The sequence below is a fragment of the Chroicocephalus ridibundus genome, chromosome 2 (genome assembly GCF_963924245.1).
Source record: "Chroicocephalus ridibundus chromosome 2, bChrRid1.1, whole genome shotgun sequence".
NCBI classification, from domain to species: Eukaryota; Metazoa; Chordata; class Aves; order Charadriiformes; family Laridae; genus Chroicocephalus; species Chroicocephalus ridibundus.
This window is the reverse complement of record NC_086285.1, coordinates 64,867,609-64,883,277: the sequence shown is the minus strand read 5'-3', so window position 1 is coordinate 64,883,277 and position 15,669 is coordinate 64,867,609. Positions and strand designations below refer to the sequence as shown.

Here is a 15,669-nt window from a genome sequence, read left to right as displayed (position 1 = left end):
AAGCTAAGCTTCTGTGGATTAAAGAAAATGAAGAATACCACCCTCCCACACGTGCTGTCTGCTACATGGCTACCCAAATCCTAGGCTCTCCCACCACTTGTTCACAAGGCATCCACCAGCACCAGTTACACGTTGCCAACACAGGGTTTAAAGAATGAAAAACTGGGAGAAGTAAAAATAACCAACATGTCAAAACCTAAAAGAGATACAGGCCTGGAAAGGAAAAAAGCAACAGACTAAGTTTACAGGGACCAGAGTGAAGAGCGGACAGGGCAATGAGAAAAAATACTGTACTGAATTGCAGTTTCTTCCATCACAACTTATATCCAGTAATGCCACATGCTGTACTGTTTGATACTGAAGCTAAACACAAAGATTCATTTGCATTTTATTTACAGACTACCTTTAACCAATTAAGAAATCTCAGTGGATTATTAGCAATGGCTTTACTAGTTTCATGCTAAAAAATATTTCTTAACATTCATTCCAGGTTACTTGTTAAGAGAATATAACGCACAAATACTTTTCACATAGAAAATACCTCAATTTGAGAATAAATTCCAGGTTCTCCTTTTATACTTGGTTACATTGCCTTGAAAACTACTGTATACCTATGGCTCATCTTTTATTTTTAAGAGCTCAACTGTCTGAGTGGAAAAGAAAATAAACGTAGCTGTCAAAGCCATGGCATGGCATACACGAACCTCATAGATGTCAGCCTTAAAAACCTGACTGAATTTACTCAACATAAAAAGTTAAGAAGCACATTCAGTATATGAGCATTTCAAAACTACACAATTATTCTCTATTCCATGCTTCTCAACGTTTAAGGACACAACTCTGTTAGGAACAGCAAGAAACCCAGGATTCTCAGACTGATTTAATTTGAAAACAGATACGTACTTTCTCATTTTTAACCCTCCACTCTACTACTTTGAAGGCAGCACTTCCCCATCATCACTGCATGTCAAATGAAAAAAATCTTAGAAGTACATACACTCATAGTCACCTCCAATAAAACAGCTCAAAATACATCTGTCAAGATAATTAAACTGTGCTTTGTATGACACTTAGTGTGTGGGACCTTCAAAATACTATGCCTGACTATCCATTAAAATCAGTTCAGAGTGAAAAGAAGTCACATTGTCTCATTCCCGAAACCTTCCTGAAATCAGCACGCAGACACAACAGTGCCGTTTGGAATAGTGTGATCTGAATAGATCTGTGAGAGTCAGTTGCTAGATTGTGTTACATGGGCTCAGCTTTCAAAATATGATGATGTAAACTCACGAAATCTCTGGGAGGCAGGTATCTCTTGTCACTCCTTGTAACATACTCTCAAGGACACCAATTCAGAAGTGGGACTGGAAGCAACTGTAACTGTATTCTCTGTTGATGGGAAGTTCAGTATAGAGGGGCCACGAAGGGCTACAGAGATGGTACTATCTCAAGCAAACAAGATGCTTGGAAAACAAGCAAGTTTGGAAACACTAGAAAATGAACGTATGTTCTGGTTTACCCAAAAATCCTATGCAGTTAGCAAAAAACCCTCCTCATACCTTAAAATTACACATTTTCATTCACGGATACTTCCTGATTCGCAGCAATTCCCATTTATTCGTAAAAGCACAAAGAGTTAAAAATTTATGTGCTTGTCTGTATTGTCAACAGTATTCACCTTGAAGAGGCTGCTCACCTGCAACTGCAGCTAGTACAGCATTTTTGTAATTGTGCCTTATAACAGAAAATAATTAAATGTGTAGTGAAATTTATTACCCATCCTGAGCCCAGATTCAACCAGGAATATCTCACTCAGATTTGGAGAAAATTGCAGTAAGAGCATTAACCTTTATATATATTATTATGCATCTATTAGAGGAAAGGAAAAAAAGAGGAAAGGGAAAATGCAACTTCAAAATTAAATAAATCTTTCCTTAAATGACAATAACAATTAAACAGATATCCAGTCTTCATATAGATTAGCTATACATTTTTGCAGCTTCCCTGACAGCTCTGACATAAATCCATTACACGAGTTTCAGGTTACTGGCTTCATGCCTATAAACTTCCAGTTACTTGTAAACAAGCTGAAACACTTGACCAAACCCAAAAATTTTGCAAAAATAACAGTCAAATGATCTAATACTGAATTAAGCAGAAGCTCTAATAATCTGAATGAGGTATCAAGTTTTTACAAATAATTACCGACTTCCACAGAGAACTCACATTTCACATTGAGTAAATGAAACGTTCACCTGGTACCTGCTATCCAAGATTCAAGTCTTGATGCCTGACAAAATTGGGCAGAATCACAGAATAACCCAAGTTGGAAGGGTCCCAATAAGGATCATTGAGTCCACCTCCCTGCTGCATGCAGGACTGCCTAAAACTAAACCATTTGACTTAAGAGCAACATCCAGACACTCCTTGAACTCTGACAGGCTTGCTGCCACAACCACTTCCCTGGGGAGCCTGTTCCAGTGAACACCCTCTCAGTGAAGAACCTTTTCCTAATGTCCAACCTGAACTTCCCCCAACACAGCTTCATTCCATTTCCTTGTGTCCTACCACTGGTCACCAGAGAGAGATCAGCACCTCCCCCCCACTGCTCCTCTTGAGAGAGTTGCAGACTGTGATCAAATTAGTCATGTCATCATTTTCACATTTCAATAGAAAAAATGCATCTTGATTTTTTGTCTTTTTAGTGTGTTCTCTCTGCTTGTTTTTCTTTCCTGTAAAATAAAGTAAGCTTTTCTGCATTAACATATCTGAACATAACCTTCCACATAGAGAAGGCTAGAGACTGTCTTGTCTTTACCACAAAACCAAAACCACAACGGTATTTAAGATTGACATCTCATTTTTCATCAGATTTTCCACATTTTAGAAGTGGGAAGAAAGGTACTGCAGGAGTACTAGACACCAAAATAATATCGTCACTATTACTGGTGACACTGGAGACCAAAGATCCCCCTGCAAAGATGTACCTAGTCACTATGATAGAGTGACTACACAGAAACAGATGGCAAGTATGCTACAAAAATCTTTAACATCTCATTATGGAGAAAATTAAGTTCTGTTGTACACTGTCACAGACAAACAGCAGCAATATGTCAATCATGTTAGCCCTCTCATGTCATATTTATCAAAGTGGAACAAGTTAAAATGACAACACATACAACTTCAAGCATTCAGAAACCCATGAAGAATCTATGTAATCTCAATTACCATGGAGATGAAGCTAGAAATGTTTATTGATATACACTGAAACTTGAATATGTAAGTCGTGAAAATGACTTGAATACATTGTTTTGCTTAAGCCTGGGCAGAATTAGAGCTCTAGGAAAGGAGGGCTTCCATTTCTCTCAGTGTTTATCTATGCTGCAGACTTACAGATTTATCCCTAGAGGTCTAACTACAGCAAGACAATGGTCAACACAAGGTAAGTACTTCCCTAGCTTCTGGGATCCCACGACTAACTAACTCCATGCCATGCAGGAACACTAGACAGATTGGAAAACAAGAACACACACAAACACACCTATGCTTCTCTGCAACACAGGTTACAATAAAAATACCATTTCTAATAGCTTTCAAATTACTTTTTCATTTTTCTATGTTATTATCGTGAAATTGTTATTTACATAAGCTTCTGCAGCTCCCTAATCAGTCTTCCAATTGCCCTACAATTGCCCATAGCTATGAACCCTCAGAATTTTGCTTTTATTGTCCTTTCTTCTCCATTCATGTAATGAACCACGTACTTTTCTCATTGGCTAAAATATTCCCGCTTGCTTCTGAGTTATAAACAGAGGCACTTCCCAGTTGTCATCTTCTATCTGCATGCTAGCATTAACTGCAGTCCTTACAAATATTGGATTAATTTCACTTTACACCTGAGATTAAGAAAAAACAATTGTATCCCTTTACAACTCCAAGGAAAGCTCTCAAATTTTTAAGATAAAGCATTACTGTTACATGTTTTAAAACACTATTATGTGTTACTATTAAATTATATTAAGTATGTTATTATTAATTATAACTAAATGTGTTATCAAGTTTTATGCCTTCATCTCCAAATTATATTCCAAACTGTGAGTAAAATACAGTGTCTAAATAACAACATCTGAACTCATCCCTTGCAATTGTCTTATTTAGGAACACTATGCACACCTGTATCTTAAAAAACGTATCTTAACACAGGCCAAGCAGAACACGTAGGACGTAGCATGTCTGTTCGAGGCAGGTGACCATTTTTCAACAAACATATACGAGTGTCTTTCAGCTTTTAAAAGCAGGCAATATTTTCTTCTTTTCAGGCCTCTTCCTGCCCTAGCATTAGTGCATTACAAAATTTTCAGCTGAAACAACAGATATATTACTCTGAACTAAACTATTTTAAGTACACTGCAGTTACTTAGAGCTACTTTGAAATTAATCAGACCTATTTTAAAAAAAAAAGACAATAATCAGAGGATACTCGAGGTTTAAATCTAGAAGAGCCTTTCACTTAAGTTGTTAGTATTTGTGATGCAGTCACTAGTTAACATATGGATCTTCAGCTCAAATGAGTCATTAATTTCACTGCAGAAATGCTGTTGATGCATCTTCCAGTCAAATACAATGTTAACTTGTTCCTTTGCCATTAGAGTGAGCAATTGAACATTTCACTCCCGACTGGTTCTTTGGCTTAAGAGTCATACTCTGAAATTGAAAACTGCTTGCTACAACAAAATACACTTCTCAATAGAACCAGAAAACATTTAATTTCATTAGTCTGAAGACACCCCCCAGCTAGGCCAAAAGGTAAAAAAGCTCTGCTGGAGCAGGAGGGAGCTTGAAGCTGAAATACAACATTCAAACAATTACATGCATCTTACTGAGATACCCAAGTAAAATCTTGATCAAAAAGACCACTACTCATTATTTCCCTAAATCCTTAAACGCTACTTTTTTTCCATTAAAAGCTTCAGGTACTCAGAACATATGATCTGTAAGCTGCTGCAAATAATGCTGAAATAGATGCTAATGACCTACCTCATACAAGACAGATTGATCCCCAAAGTAATTCCCGTTTTCCAAATTCCAGCATAATTTAACAGACTGATGGATCTCAGTAAATTTCAGGGAAGGCAGATTACCAATTAGCCACTAGAGTCTTCCCTACACTCCATAATAATTAATTCCAGGTTTAGAGATTAAGAAGGCCCTAAAAAGTTTCCTAATCAAAAGCAAAGCAAATATCTCATTCTCAGTCTCCTACGAGATCTGGAATAGGCGCAAGTGAGCAGCTGCAAGCTGACTCCACATGCACGCTAAGACAGCAAGGTGTAAGTCAGAACAGACGTAAGAGCCAGACATTGGCGCTAATCTTGTCTATGCAAGTATATGCTGCTCAGTCAGGCCCTAAAAGATATCAGCAGACAAAAGAAAGAAAGAAAAAAAAAAGGCAAGAAATAGTACAAACTACATGAAAATAGATGTATTTTAAGCTGAGAGCAGCAAATGAAATGAAACTTGGGTGTATTGTTCTTTCTTTGGACTATAGACAAAACAGAAAGGAAGGAAACAGAATTCTGGTTTCCAAAACAAACAGAAGAGGGGTTTCTTATATATGTCTGAAAAAAGGAAACACTCTCTATCCACTAACAATTTATGAATTCTCCAAATTCTCCAAGTAAAAGGAGAGGTGTTAACAAGTAAGAAGGCACAAAATGTATCAGGAGGGCATATTTGCTGAAGGATTTTCTTTTATCACAAGTAATTTACTCCACTCAATCGGAGTAAAACCACCAAGAAGTTTAGAAAAGACTAGTCACTGACTGGGTTCTACTAGGGATTATTCTGCTGAGCTGCAACTTGCCATACAACACTTGAAACGAAGTTGTAGATACAAACTTGAGGTGCCTCCTTCCAGCATCTCCATGGATTAGCTCTCCATCGCTAATATAAAGCATGATGGGAATCACTTGCTAGCACCCAGAAAGTGAGGCACCTTTCCAGAACGAAGTTAAGTAAAACCAGTTTGCTCTGACAAGACCATGAAGTTGATTTTCGAGGTCACAATACTTTCTTAGTACCTGAGAAAGCCAACTGAAATAAGCAACACTGTCTTTATTATAACACTAACATCAAGGGGAAAAAAGTTCACAGCTCTCACTCACCATTTGCAATCCAACTGGAAAGCTTTTCTCCTTTTTAAAAAATATATAAACTTTTATATTATTTATGTATAATATAATATTACATACATATTATAATTATATAACTATTTTTATATGTGAATAAAACTTATCTTTGAAGGCTTCAGACATAGAAAAAACACTGATTTGAACATCAGAAGGAATGTATTAGTAATCAGACAGCTTAGAACATTCACCACAGCACAAGCCAGAGAATTTAATTCAGTAATTGTATTCCCTTCACTAAATAAATTCAAGCACATACCAATTCACAAAACATAAATGCTTACATTCAATTAAGCTTATAATTAATCCAAAACCAGACTTCCTTCAAGATTCTCATAAGACTTGAACTAAAATACCAACTAGTTAGTACTTCACAGATAAGTACCTCGATATACTTCTCTTCAGAAGATAATTAGCATGTCAATAATCTTTAGTCTCTAAAATATATTTAAAAAGTATCAACCTTTTCCACTATGATGAGGTCTCCAACTTGTATGTCTGAACTCTTAACTTGCACTTTACCTTAAAAAAAAAGAAGAAATGTAATCAACTTAGGCAGTCATTAATAAAGAGTCACAAGAATATAAATCCCAGAATGCAAGTTATAACTGAAGACATTATTGTTTGGTGAAAATGTTACAATTTACACAAAGTAGATCTCTGACAAAGACATTAATAAATAATTTCATCTGTTTAAATAAATAATTCACTGGTTAAAAAAGTCTAGCTTTGCAACCAGTTAGCTATTGTAGAAGTATTACAAGAAAAAATATATACGGAAGATTCTCAAGTCTGATCTGTAGTATGAGGAACAGAGTTGTGAAATTGGAAAAAGGAATCTTTCACATATCCTGCTAGACAGCACTTCTATTTCGGACAAGTCAAGAGTTGTTAGGCTTACAGTCATGGGGCATTCTCACACACAAGTCACAGCACAGTTACTAACAGGTAGCTTTGCGTGGCCACAAAAGTTACTGATGTAATTGCCACTGTCTGACACTTGTTGGCAATTATAGTGGAAAACAGGTAAGTCCCTCAAGTTAGGAGAAATGCCGGAAGATTTCGTTTTAGAAAAGTAAAATATCAAATGCTGAAATAGAGGGGTTTTCATTCTCTACAGCTGCCCATTCAGTAACTGCTGTGAACAACTCATTCAAAAATATATACAGCACATGTACCAATTTAATTTCTGTATGTTCTGTACAGTATTAATATTTGCAAGACGGTTGAGTTTTAACATTCTTTTTTAACGGACTGAAAAACTGAGACAGAGAGGTTAAGCTACTGCCCAAAATGTCACTGCTGACCTCATTAGAATTTAGGAGTTCTAGTCCCAGGTCCTTGCAACAATTCCAGAAAAATTTTATTCCCCAAGTTAAAAACAACCAAAAAACCAAACAAAAAACTTGTAAACAAACAGGTCATGACATATGGATATCCTCTTCCAAGATATAACAGTTGATAAATCAGCAGGTATCAGGCGACAAGCATGTCAGGTAAGGTGCTAGAGTTCTAAATAAAAATCAGACTGAATAAATTAGAACAGAAGACCCACAAAATCACAGGATAAGCGTCAATCAGTTTGGAATTTAATCAAAAGTATTATGAATAGTAGATTTTTCAATGCACATTCCATCATCTCTCAAAGTTATAAAGTTGTAAGTTGTTAGAAAATAAAAACTAAGCTAGGTTCCGAATCTCCATGAGACCTCCTCATCAAAACTCTCAATGAAGAGAGATCAGGTAGTTAACCTCAAAAAATTCCTTGTACTTAACATATGCATTTAGTCAAAGGTAGTAAGATTCACGTTATGAGTAAATTTTCAGTACTTGCTCTTTAAAGTTGCATTTCATACAAAAGTAACAGCTCTTTTATATTTAATTCAGTCAATAATGTATGCCTATAGCTAATTTTAAATATATTTTCTACGACATTAGCACTTGTAAAACGTGCAATGTCAGAGGAAAAATCTGAGCTTTTGTTTGGCCTGTCTGCGAAGTTATTTCTGAAAGCCAGTCTTTGTTATTGAGAATGTTCTTTTTCAGCAATTCAATTTTTCAGTTGCCAAAAACACCTTCCTGCAAATATAAAACAAAATATATCTTCGATCTGACTCCTAACTCTGCCATAACACATTTGTGAGTGAAGGGAGTAGAAGACCAATGTATAAAAAGCTACAGCGAGAAACATCAGCAGTTCTCCACAGGAGTTTCAGGATACCTATGGAGATTGTTAGTGACAATCTCTCAACAACTTTAATATTTTTTTTATTACTCTAAAGTAACTAATACTAAAACTCAACCACTAAAAGAACACTCTGATACCAAATCAACATATTTAGTCTGCTTAACTGCATAAGCCTGTGTATTCTCTTTATAAATTCTTATGTTTTGACTAGAAGTTAATAATATATACCAGAAAAACATTATAATGTTTTTATAATATATTATAATATATTATAATATATTATAATATATTATAATATAATTATAATAACAGACCTAATTCTAGGTCTGTTAGCTTTACGAGAAGGATAGCATTTCCTATTTTGTTTTCAATTTCTCTGCTAACAATTTTTATCCATTTATCAGTGTGATAAAGCAAAGCAACTGATTACAGTAGTAACAGACACAAAAATCCTAGTACCAGCTGCATTAAGTCTCAGATCTACACCACCTATGCAGTCATATATGACCAAAACCATTCAGAGATACTAATCAAATCCTATTACTAGCAATTTTATCAGCTTAAACAATTTAATCTTCCACAGTAATTTTCTAACAGCATCTACAGTTCAGATCAAAAGACGCTAAGTCCCAGAGGACAAGAGAAGGTAGAACACTCGTTTGCAACATGATGTAGGGCAGACAAAAAGCAAAGACTCCCATTGCCAAGTACACCAACAGGAACCCACACTGCACCTTTGCTTGTACTCAGACTAGCAATCCAAGGAATTTCACATCTGAATTGAAAAGTTTCCTTATCAGACTGTTTTCTAGGTGGCTGCGTATAGTGCTACAGAGTACTGTCTTTATTACACACTAACATATCTTGTTAGAGCATCCTGTATATCCCCACACGTAAGGAAGTGGTCTGTGACATACAAGGCGCTTAATTCTACAATGAATCTGAATGGCAGGACATATTCCATTAAAAACATAATGGTAAAATGTGGCAGTAATTCAAGAAGTGGCTTACGTTTTGAAAAGTCAACAAATAACACTTTCCTTCAGACTAACAAAAATGAGAATCATTAGACACCATTTCAGAGAACATTAAAATAATGCAATACTACAACTTAGTGAAGATGCATATAGAGAAAAAAAGACACTGAATGTTATTCACTGCACCAATTATTTTTGCGAACTATTTTTTCCCTAAAAACATCTCCGTAGCAAAACACTCTTCACCATCTGTGTAATTACCAATAAAAAGTCCAAAGCTGTCAGAAGTGGCTGCGCATCCAGACTTTATAGTCCACCAAGGCGCAAGGCTTTCGCCTAAAGCAACATATAGAATTATGCAGAACTGGAACACTGAAATGTGTCTGTAGTAATTCATTATACTCCCAAGATAAAGCCTTTTGAAATGAATTGCAATGATTTTAAAAACTAATAAATATCTTATATGTGCTAACAAGTATTTCGCATAAAAATTTAAGAAATGAAGTAAACAAAATGTGAGCGTATACTATATCAGAAATTACTTCGTTTCTTTTTATTGTCTCTACTACCTGAGTGCAGCGCACTCCTGAAAGAACAGTAACTTCTGAGTCGCATTTTCAAATTCTTTTTAGTTTGCTATTACATGTTACCCATGGTACCTTGAGCACTGTCTGAAGTACTGCTTCTGGAGTTGGTAACACAGCCTGTCTCTATCCCATAAATGTAAAACTCTTGAGTGAAAGGAGTCAAGTACAGACCATAAGAAAATTTTATCTGGCATCTGTTAGCTCCAATTGTCAGCATGATTAGAGTATACATAATACAAGAGGAGCTGGGAGAACGCTTACGCCTACAGTGAGTCTAAAATGAGGATGCTGACCTTTGAGTGCAAGCCCTGTCCTTAGGTCCTTCTTTCAAACTCCATCTTACATAGTGAACTGAGGTTAGCCTTTAATCACCAATTGAAAACTCTTAGAGAGAAGCTTCCTAACTCCTCTCCTCTGTGTACTTTCTCCTCTTGCATGAAATGGAAAGCCTTCATTCTTTCTTATCCAGTCTCCTGGAGGCTGCAAAAATGTGGAAGAAAACACTCCCCTTGACATTTCCTCTCTTCCAGCCTCTTTTTGAAATTCATTCTTACATTAAAATTTCAAGTTCTGTTTCTGCAGTTGCCTACTGCTTCCCTAATCAGATAGATTAAATTGATACAGTTCTTTAAAAAACTTATCTGTTCCAAATAGTCTAAATACCAGGAATGAAGTTGTCAGTAGGTCTGAAATACTACAAGCAATAAAGACCTAATGTTGTGCCTGTAGATTCAGAAAGAACGTTGTTGTTTTTTAATGCAGTTGCTTTTTAAAAATCAGGATGACCTGCTCTTGAAGAGCTGAAATTCTAATGTTAGAAGAAGTTTCAATACAGATTTCAAATAACTGCAAAAGAATAATATTACAATAATCAAGACATTCTAACAAACATCTTACTTTAAAGTTGCAGATAACATAGGTATAAGTGATTGAAAACTGACTGCCGCTTGACAGAGACCATTTTGCTATTTAAAAAAAGGTCAACTGAGATATAAATTCAGTGATGTGTCATTTTAGGAACAGAGCAGCTCCCACTGCATAAACAGAAGTTCAAAAGTAAAAAAAAAAAAAAATTCAAATCACTGTAGCTCTCTAAAACAGACCTCTCAATTCTCCAATTGTAAAGGAAATACACTAGCTTTCACACTTTGTTCTCTTATGCGTAACAGTTATTGGTATTTTCTCAATTTCGCTCAGTTTTGGCATACATTTTCAACTTCACTGTATTCTTAAACACCCTTTAAGGATACAGCAACGACCTAAGTCTGGATGGAATTGGAAGCCTGGATGGAATTATTTTGTTAATCTCCTCTCCCCTGCCACTCATTTTTTTTCTTTTGCTTGGCAGGTGAGAGCGAGTTCTGCAACACTTCCGCAAATCATGTCAAACATCCTAGGATGAAGTGACAGATGCATGCTGCTTCTGCAACTCACAGTTGTGACTATCATACTTACTTTCTTCTTGATCTTTTTTCTTCAAAACTTCATTAATACTGCATGGGCAAACCTAACTAAGAAAGATTCAGGGCAGGACTGCCAATTTGAAGAATGGAAAGGGAAACACAGTTAAAATTGCTTTACGATTTTATTATCCAATTGGCTTTTGGCAGCTTAATGAAAGAGGTAATAGCCAGTTTACGAACTTGAGGTGATTCTTCTGCAGAATAGCAGCATTTTTTCATTGACACTTAACTAGTCATATCAAAATGCACGAGACAAGCTGCAACAAAAGTATAATCGTCCTTTAGGAAAGAAAAACAGAAGTCCTCCCAAACCTGCATGCACAGGTCTAAAATTTTTTCCATTGCAGCTTCTGCTTTACAAAAGGATATGCAGGTGAGCTGCTCTGAAGCAGAAAAAGGCAATTAAATTGACAGGATCGTCAATAGCAAGATAATTTCAATTCTACAGGCAGATACTCGTCCTCCATCCCATTTGATATGAAAAAAGGAAAGCAGATTTTGCAACAAACATCTTAATAAAAAGATTAAGACAGCAGAATGCATCATACACTGAACAACTGAAGAGATTCAATACCATAACATAGGAAAGTATACATAGGAAAAGATTCACATGAAAGGCATGGAGATGGGTACATTTAATTAACTTGTTCAGAAAAAAATTCAATACATTTACTGATTTGCATGTTTCCTCATTTGCCACAAAGGGCTGAAAAAGTAGAAACCATTCAAACTTAACACGTAGCAGGTTCACTTTCTTGACAAGTGCAAAGTTACACATAGGAAATTCACCAAGGGATGACTGAGCTTTGCCATGGTACATGTCAAAGAGAAAACTGCGTAACATCGGGTATCTCTTGGATCAGAATTCCTGTGTAGGCATTAAACTGGCCATGGATGCGTGAGTACAACGAAGTAACACTTAAATCCGATGCCCCATTCTCCCTTGATTTCCTCCTCGGAACAGCTCATTATTATTAAAAAAACTAAGACCTACTGATTAGAACAAGTAGTTATTCAAGGTCATAAATTACTAAAAAGAAATTCCACGTCTTCAAGAGTCATTACTGTGAATCCACCATCTTCAAAAAGCTGGTAGTTCTTACATTAGCAACATACATGTCAGAAGACAACATTCACGTTTTACCTGTTTAGGGGTTCCTGAGGCTAATAATAATCACTCCACAGAAAGTCAACACTGCTAGCTAGTCAGAGAATTCCTGATTTTAATCTATTGCAATGCTGTATAAAAGAATTTTAACTTACAAATCAGCCTACCCACACTATTTTTATACAAGTAATTAATCACAATTCAAATCCCAGTAGCTTCTCTTGCTACAAATGTTTGTTTCCCTATAGTAAACAAACACTTCTGCAAAATAACTAACTAGAAGTGATTAAATTCTCATGTTTATCTTCCAAAAATGGTACAATTAAATCAAGGATAACACTGAACCTTGCTAACCTTCAGTTTTCCTACTGTCTAATTTGAGCAAAGGCAACCTGCTTAACCTCTCTCTGTCAGTTTCTCCATCTTTGAGATGGAAAAAATACCCATTTCAAAGAAAAGACTGTAAAACCTACACAAGTCAAAATCACTGGGGAAAAAGAAAAAAAAAGAAAAAAAAGATGCTAGAGCAGTATAAAGTGCAGTTCCATTCTGAAAAGTGACTCTTAAGAGTGGCATCGATTTTCAGGCTTTTAATTAAATCAGTATCAAGTTTGTTCATTCACAAGTAACAAAGCCTTCTTTCTCCAAACCATTAGCCTGTAGGTTGGTACAGTAAGCCTAACTGAATTTTTGCAATTGAAGAGTACTGCCGATATTAAGAATCAGGTAATTCTATTGAAAGTTATTTATAAAAAATCATTTGCAGAAGTGTAGTACTTGACTTTATTAATTTGCACAGATAAATACCCAAATCCTTCTCAAAACCTGTAAAAATCTTGGTCTAATTTTATCATAGCAGGAAGTCCCATTTTTTGCCTCAAAGTGATACTGTTCAGTTTCAGAATGCTTTGCTATGAAAAGAACCCTACATTATGAAAAAGGTGCAATTCATCATCTATTCATTATTTTATGCATGTGTTTGTGGCAATTTTTAGTACAGCTTAATTTTGAGTGGGCACTGCGGTAATGTTTTCATTCTTAAAACTGGCCATAACTCAAAACATTGTTAGCTCATCGATCACACCACTGTCTACATGCAATTCAGGGTGCACTGTAAGCAGAATCTTTACTTCTGTAGAGTATCATGGTCTTAAAAAAAACAAAAAAAAACCAAACAAAAACACACCAAAAAACACACAGAACAAAAACCAAGCATGAAATCATGATGGCACTGACAGCAAAACCTGAAAGACAAAATAGACATACACGTTGTGGGTAAAAGCTGATATCCTTTTTTAAAAAGGGCATTTTTAAAACTGCTTTTGAACAAGTCACTGCTCTCTACCTGTCAGTTCCTGATGTAACTTTTGGGTTTTACCTATATACTACTGTATAGTTTTTTTAAATCTCTATTCCATATCTAGAAAACAGCTGTGTCAAGGTGACCAAATCTGATTTTAATTTGACAACTTCTGTATTTCTAGGAGAAGCTACAAAATGAGAAGTTTCTCAAATACACATACTCGCATGAAATATTGCATGAGCTGGGAACAAAGAAATCAGGATTCCAAAACTTCTACTTAAATGCTGCTTAAATGCCTAGCAATTTACCAGAAACTCCAAGATTAACTCTAAACAAGTGAAAAAAAGAAGCACAAAAAGCAGCAAACTTAGCTCTTAGAACAGCAAATGTCAGTCTTGACATTTACGTCACACTGGTAACTATAAACTACACATGTGCTTCCAGAACTAAGAATTTCAAATTACTAACACTATTGCTGAATAGGGTAGGATTGTTCTATCTGGTTGAAAGGTGAGTGTTCGGTGGCCTACTGTAACAGATCTAAAAAACAAATAAACAAATAGTAGGTTAGGCAAAAAATTTGCAAGAAAAGCTGTTAAGAGTCCATTTCTTTACAGATTGCATTAAAGACTGTAAAGATCAGGAGGCCAGCAATGCAACCACTTGTGTTGAACAAATGACAGCTAGCCCATTCGCCAAGTTCCACAATGGTATGTCTAAATGTTGATGAAGCTATTTCAGACTGACAAGGAAGGGAAGAATGACAGGCAAATATTCCCAACATTTGTTCCCTTCTCTATGCAAACTCCAGAAAAAATGCAAGTCTCCATACAGTGAGGAAGCAGTATAAACTCCTCTCAGCTGCTAGGTTACATCATCACTAATGAGACTGTTGCCTGTTTACTTACCTTGCAATTACTTTAAAAAAAATGGGGTAAGATTTCAGACAGAACATACTTGTGCTACATTACAAGCTTTTCATCCATTTTTTTTCTGGAGAGAATATTATCCAGAGCTACTCCAAGAGTTTAGTTTCTAATGAAGACTCCCAGATCTGGTGAGGCTACTATTCCCCCTGACTCTCAGAAGATATTCACCAAAATATACTAAAAAGTGCAGTGAAATGTACGTCAGGAATTAGTGAACAGAATTTACACTTGACACAATGTATGCCACATACTCTTGACCGCTTGAGACGCAACCTCACGTTCCTTAACAACTTCCCACTTTCTAGAACTTTTATGCCAAGGAAAATCCTTAACAGAGACTTCCCAGGATATTGCAGCAAAATAACTTTCAAGGGTAATATGCAAGATCATGTTGTTTTGTAAGGTTACTCATTACAGTTTGACTTGATAATAGGTTATTCATTATTTTTTGGCACCTTTCTCTGTGGTACTCTGTTCTGAATCTAAACACTAAAATGTGCTAAGCAATATAAAAGTGGAGAGGAGTGCATAGTTTTTTCTGTTACACCCATGTTTAAAGTTTACAATATCCTACCAAATTTAATTGTCACTTAGCAGCTGAAGTGCTTCATTTCCTGAAAAGTCTTTGTGAAAAACTATTAAAGGTTTCAAGTCCAAAAAAAGTCATAAGTGTGATTTCTCCTTTTATTAATGTCTGGAAAGAAAACTGGCTGTTTGTACTGCATGATCATATAGATTTCAAATTATACGCAGAAACTGAAATCGATATACTGAAGCTGACTCACAATACATCTTCCTTTTCTTAAGCACAAATATATCCACTAAGTTTGAAAGACTCTAGTAAATTTTAATTAGATCATATTTCTTAGTTACTGATCCCTTATTTCCTATATACACTTGATACACAGCTGACAGTGTTGCTGAGT

The 15,669-nt window shown here is 35.7% G+C and overlaps 1 protein-coding gene across 3 annotated transcripts in view; it reads right to left on the bottom strand.

The window, feature by feature from the left end:
- Positions 1-15,669, bottom strand: part of ATP9B (ATPase phospholipid transporting 9B (putative)) — a 171,967-nt gene that overhangs the window by 121,858 nt on the left and 34,440 nt on the right. For 2 of the 3 annotated variants that reach the window (XM_063325761.1, XM_063325762.1), the window contains exon 6: positions 6,652-6,710. The exons of the other annotated variant lie outside the window; for it this stretch is intronic. In XM_063325761.1, coding sequence (XP_063181831.1) covers positions 6,652-6,710 — 59 coding nt within the window. The remainder of the gene's footprint in view (positions 1-6,651; positions 6,711-15,669) is intronic. 3 annotated transcript variants of the gene reach the window in all.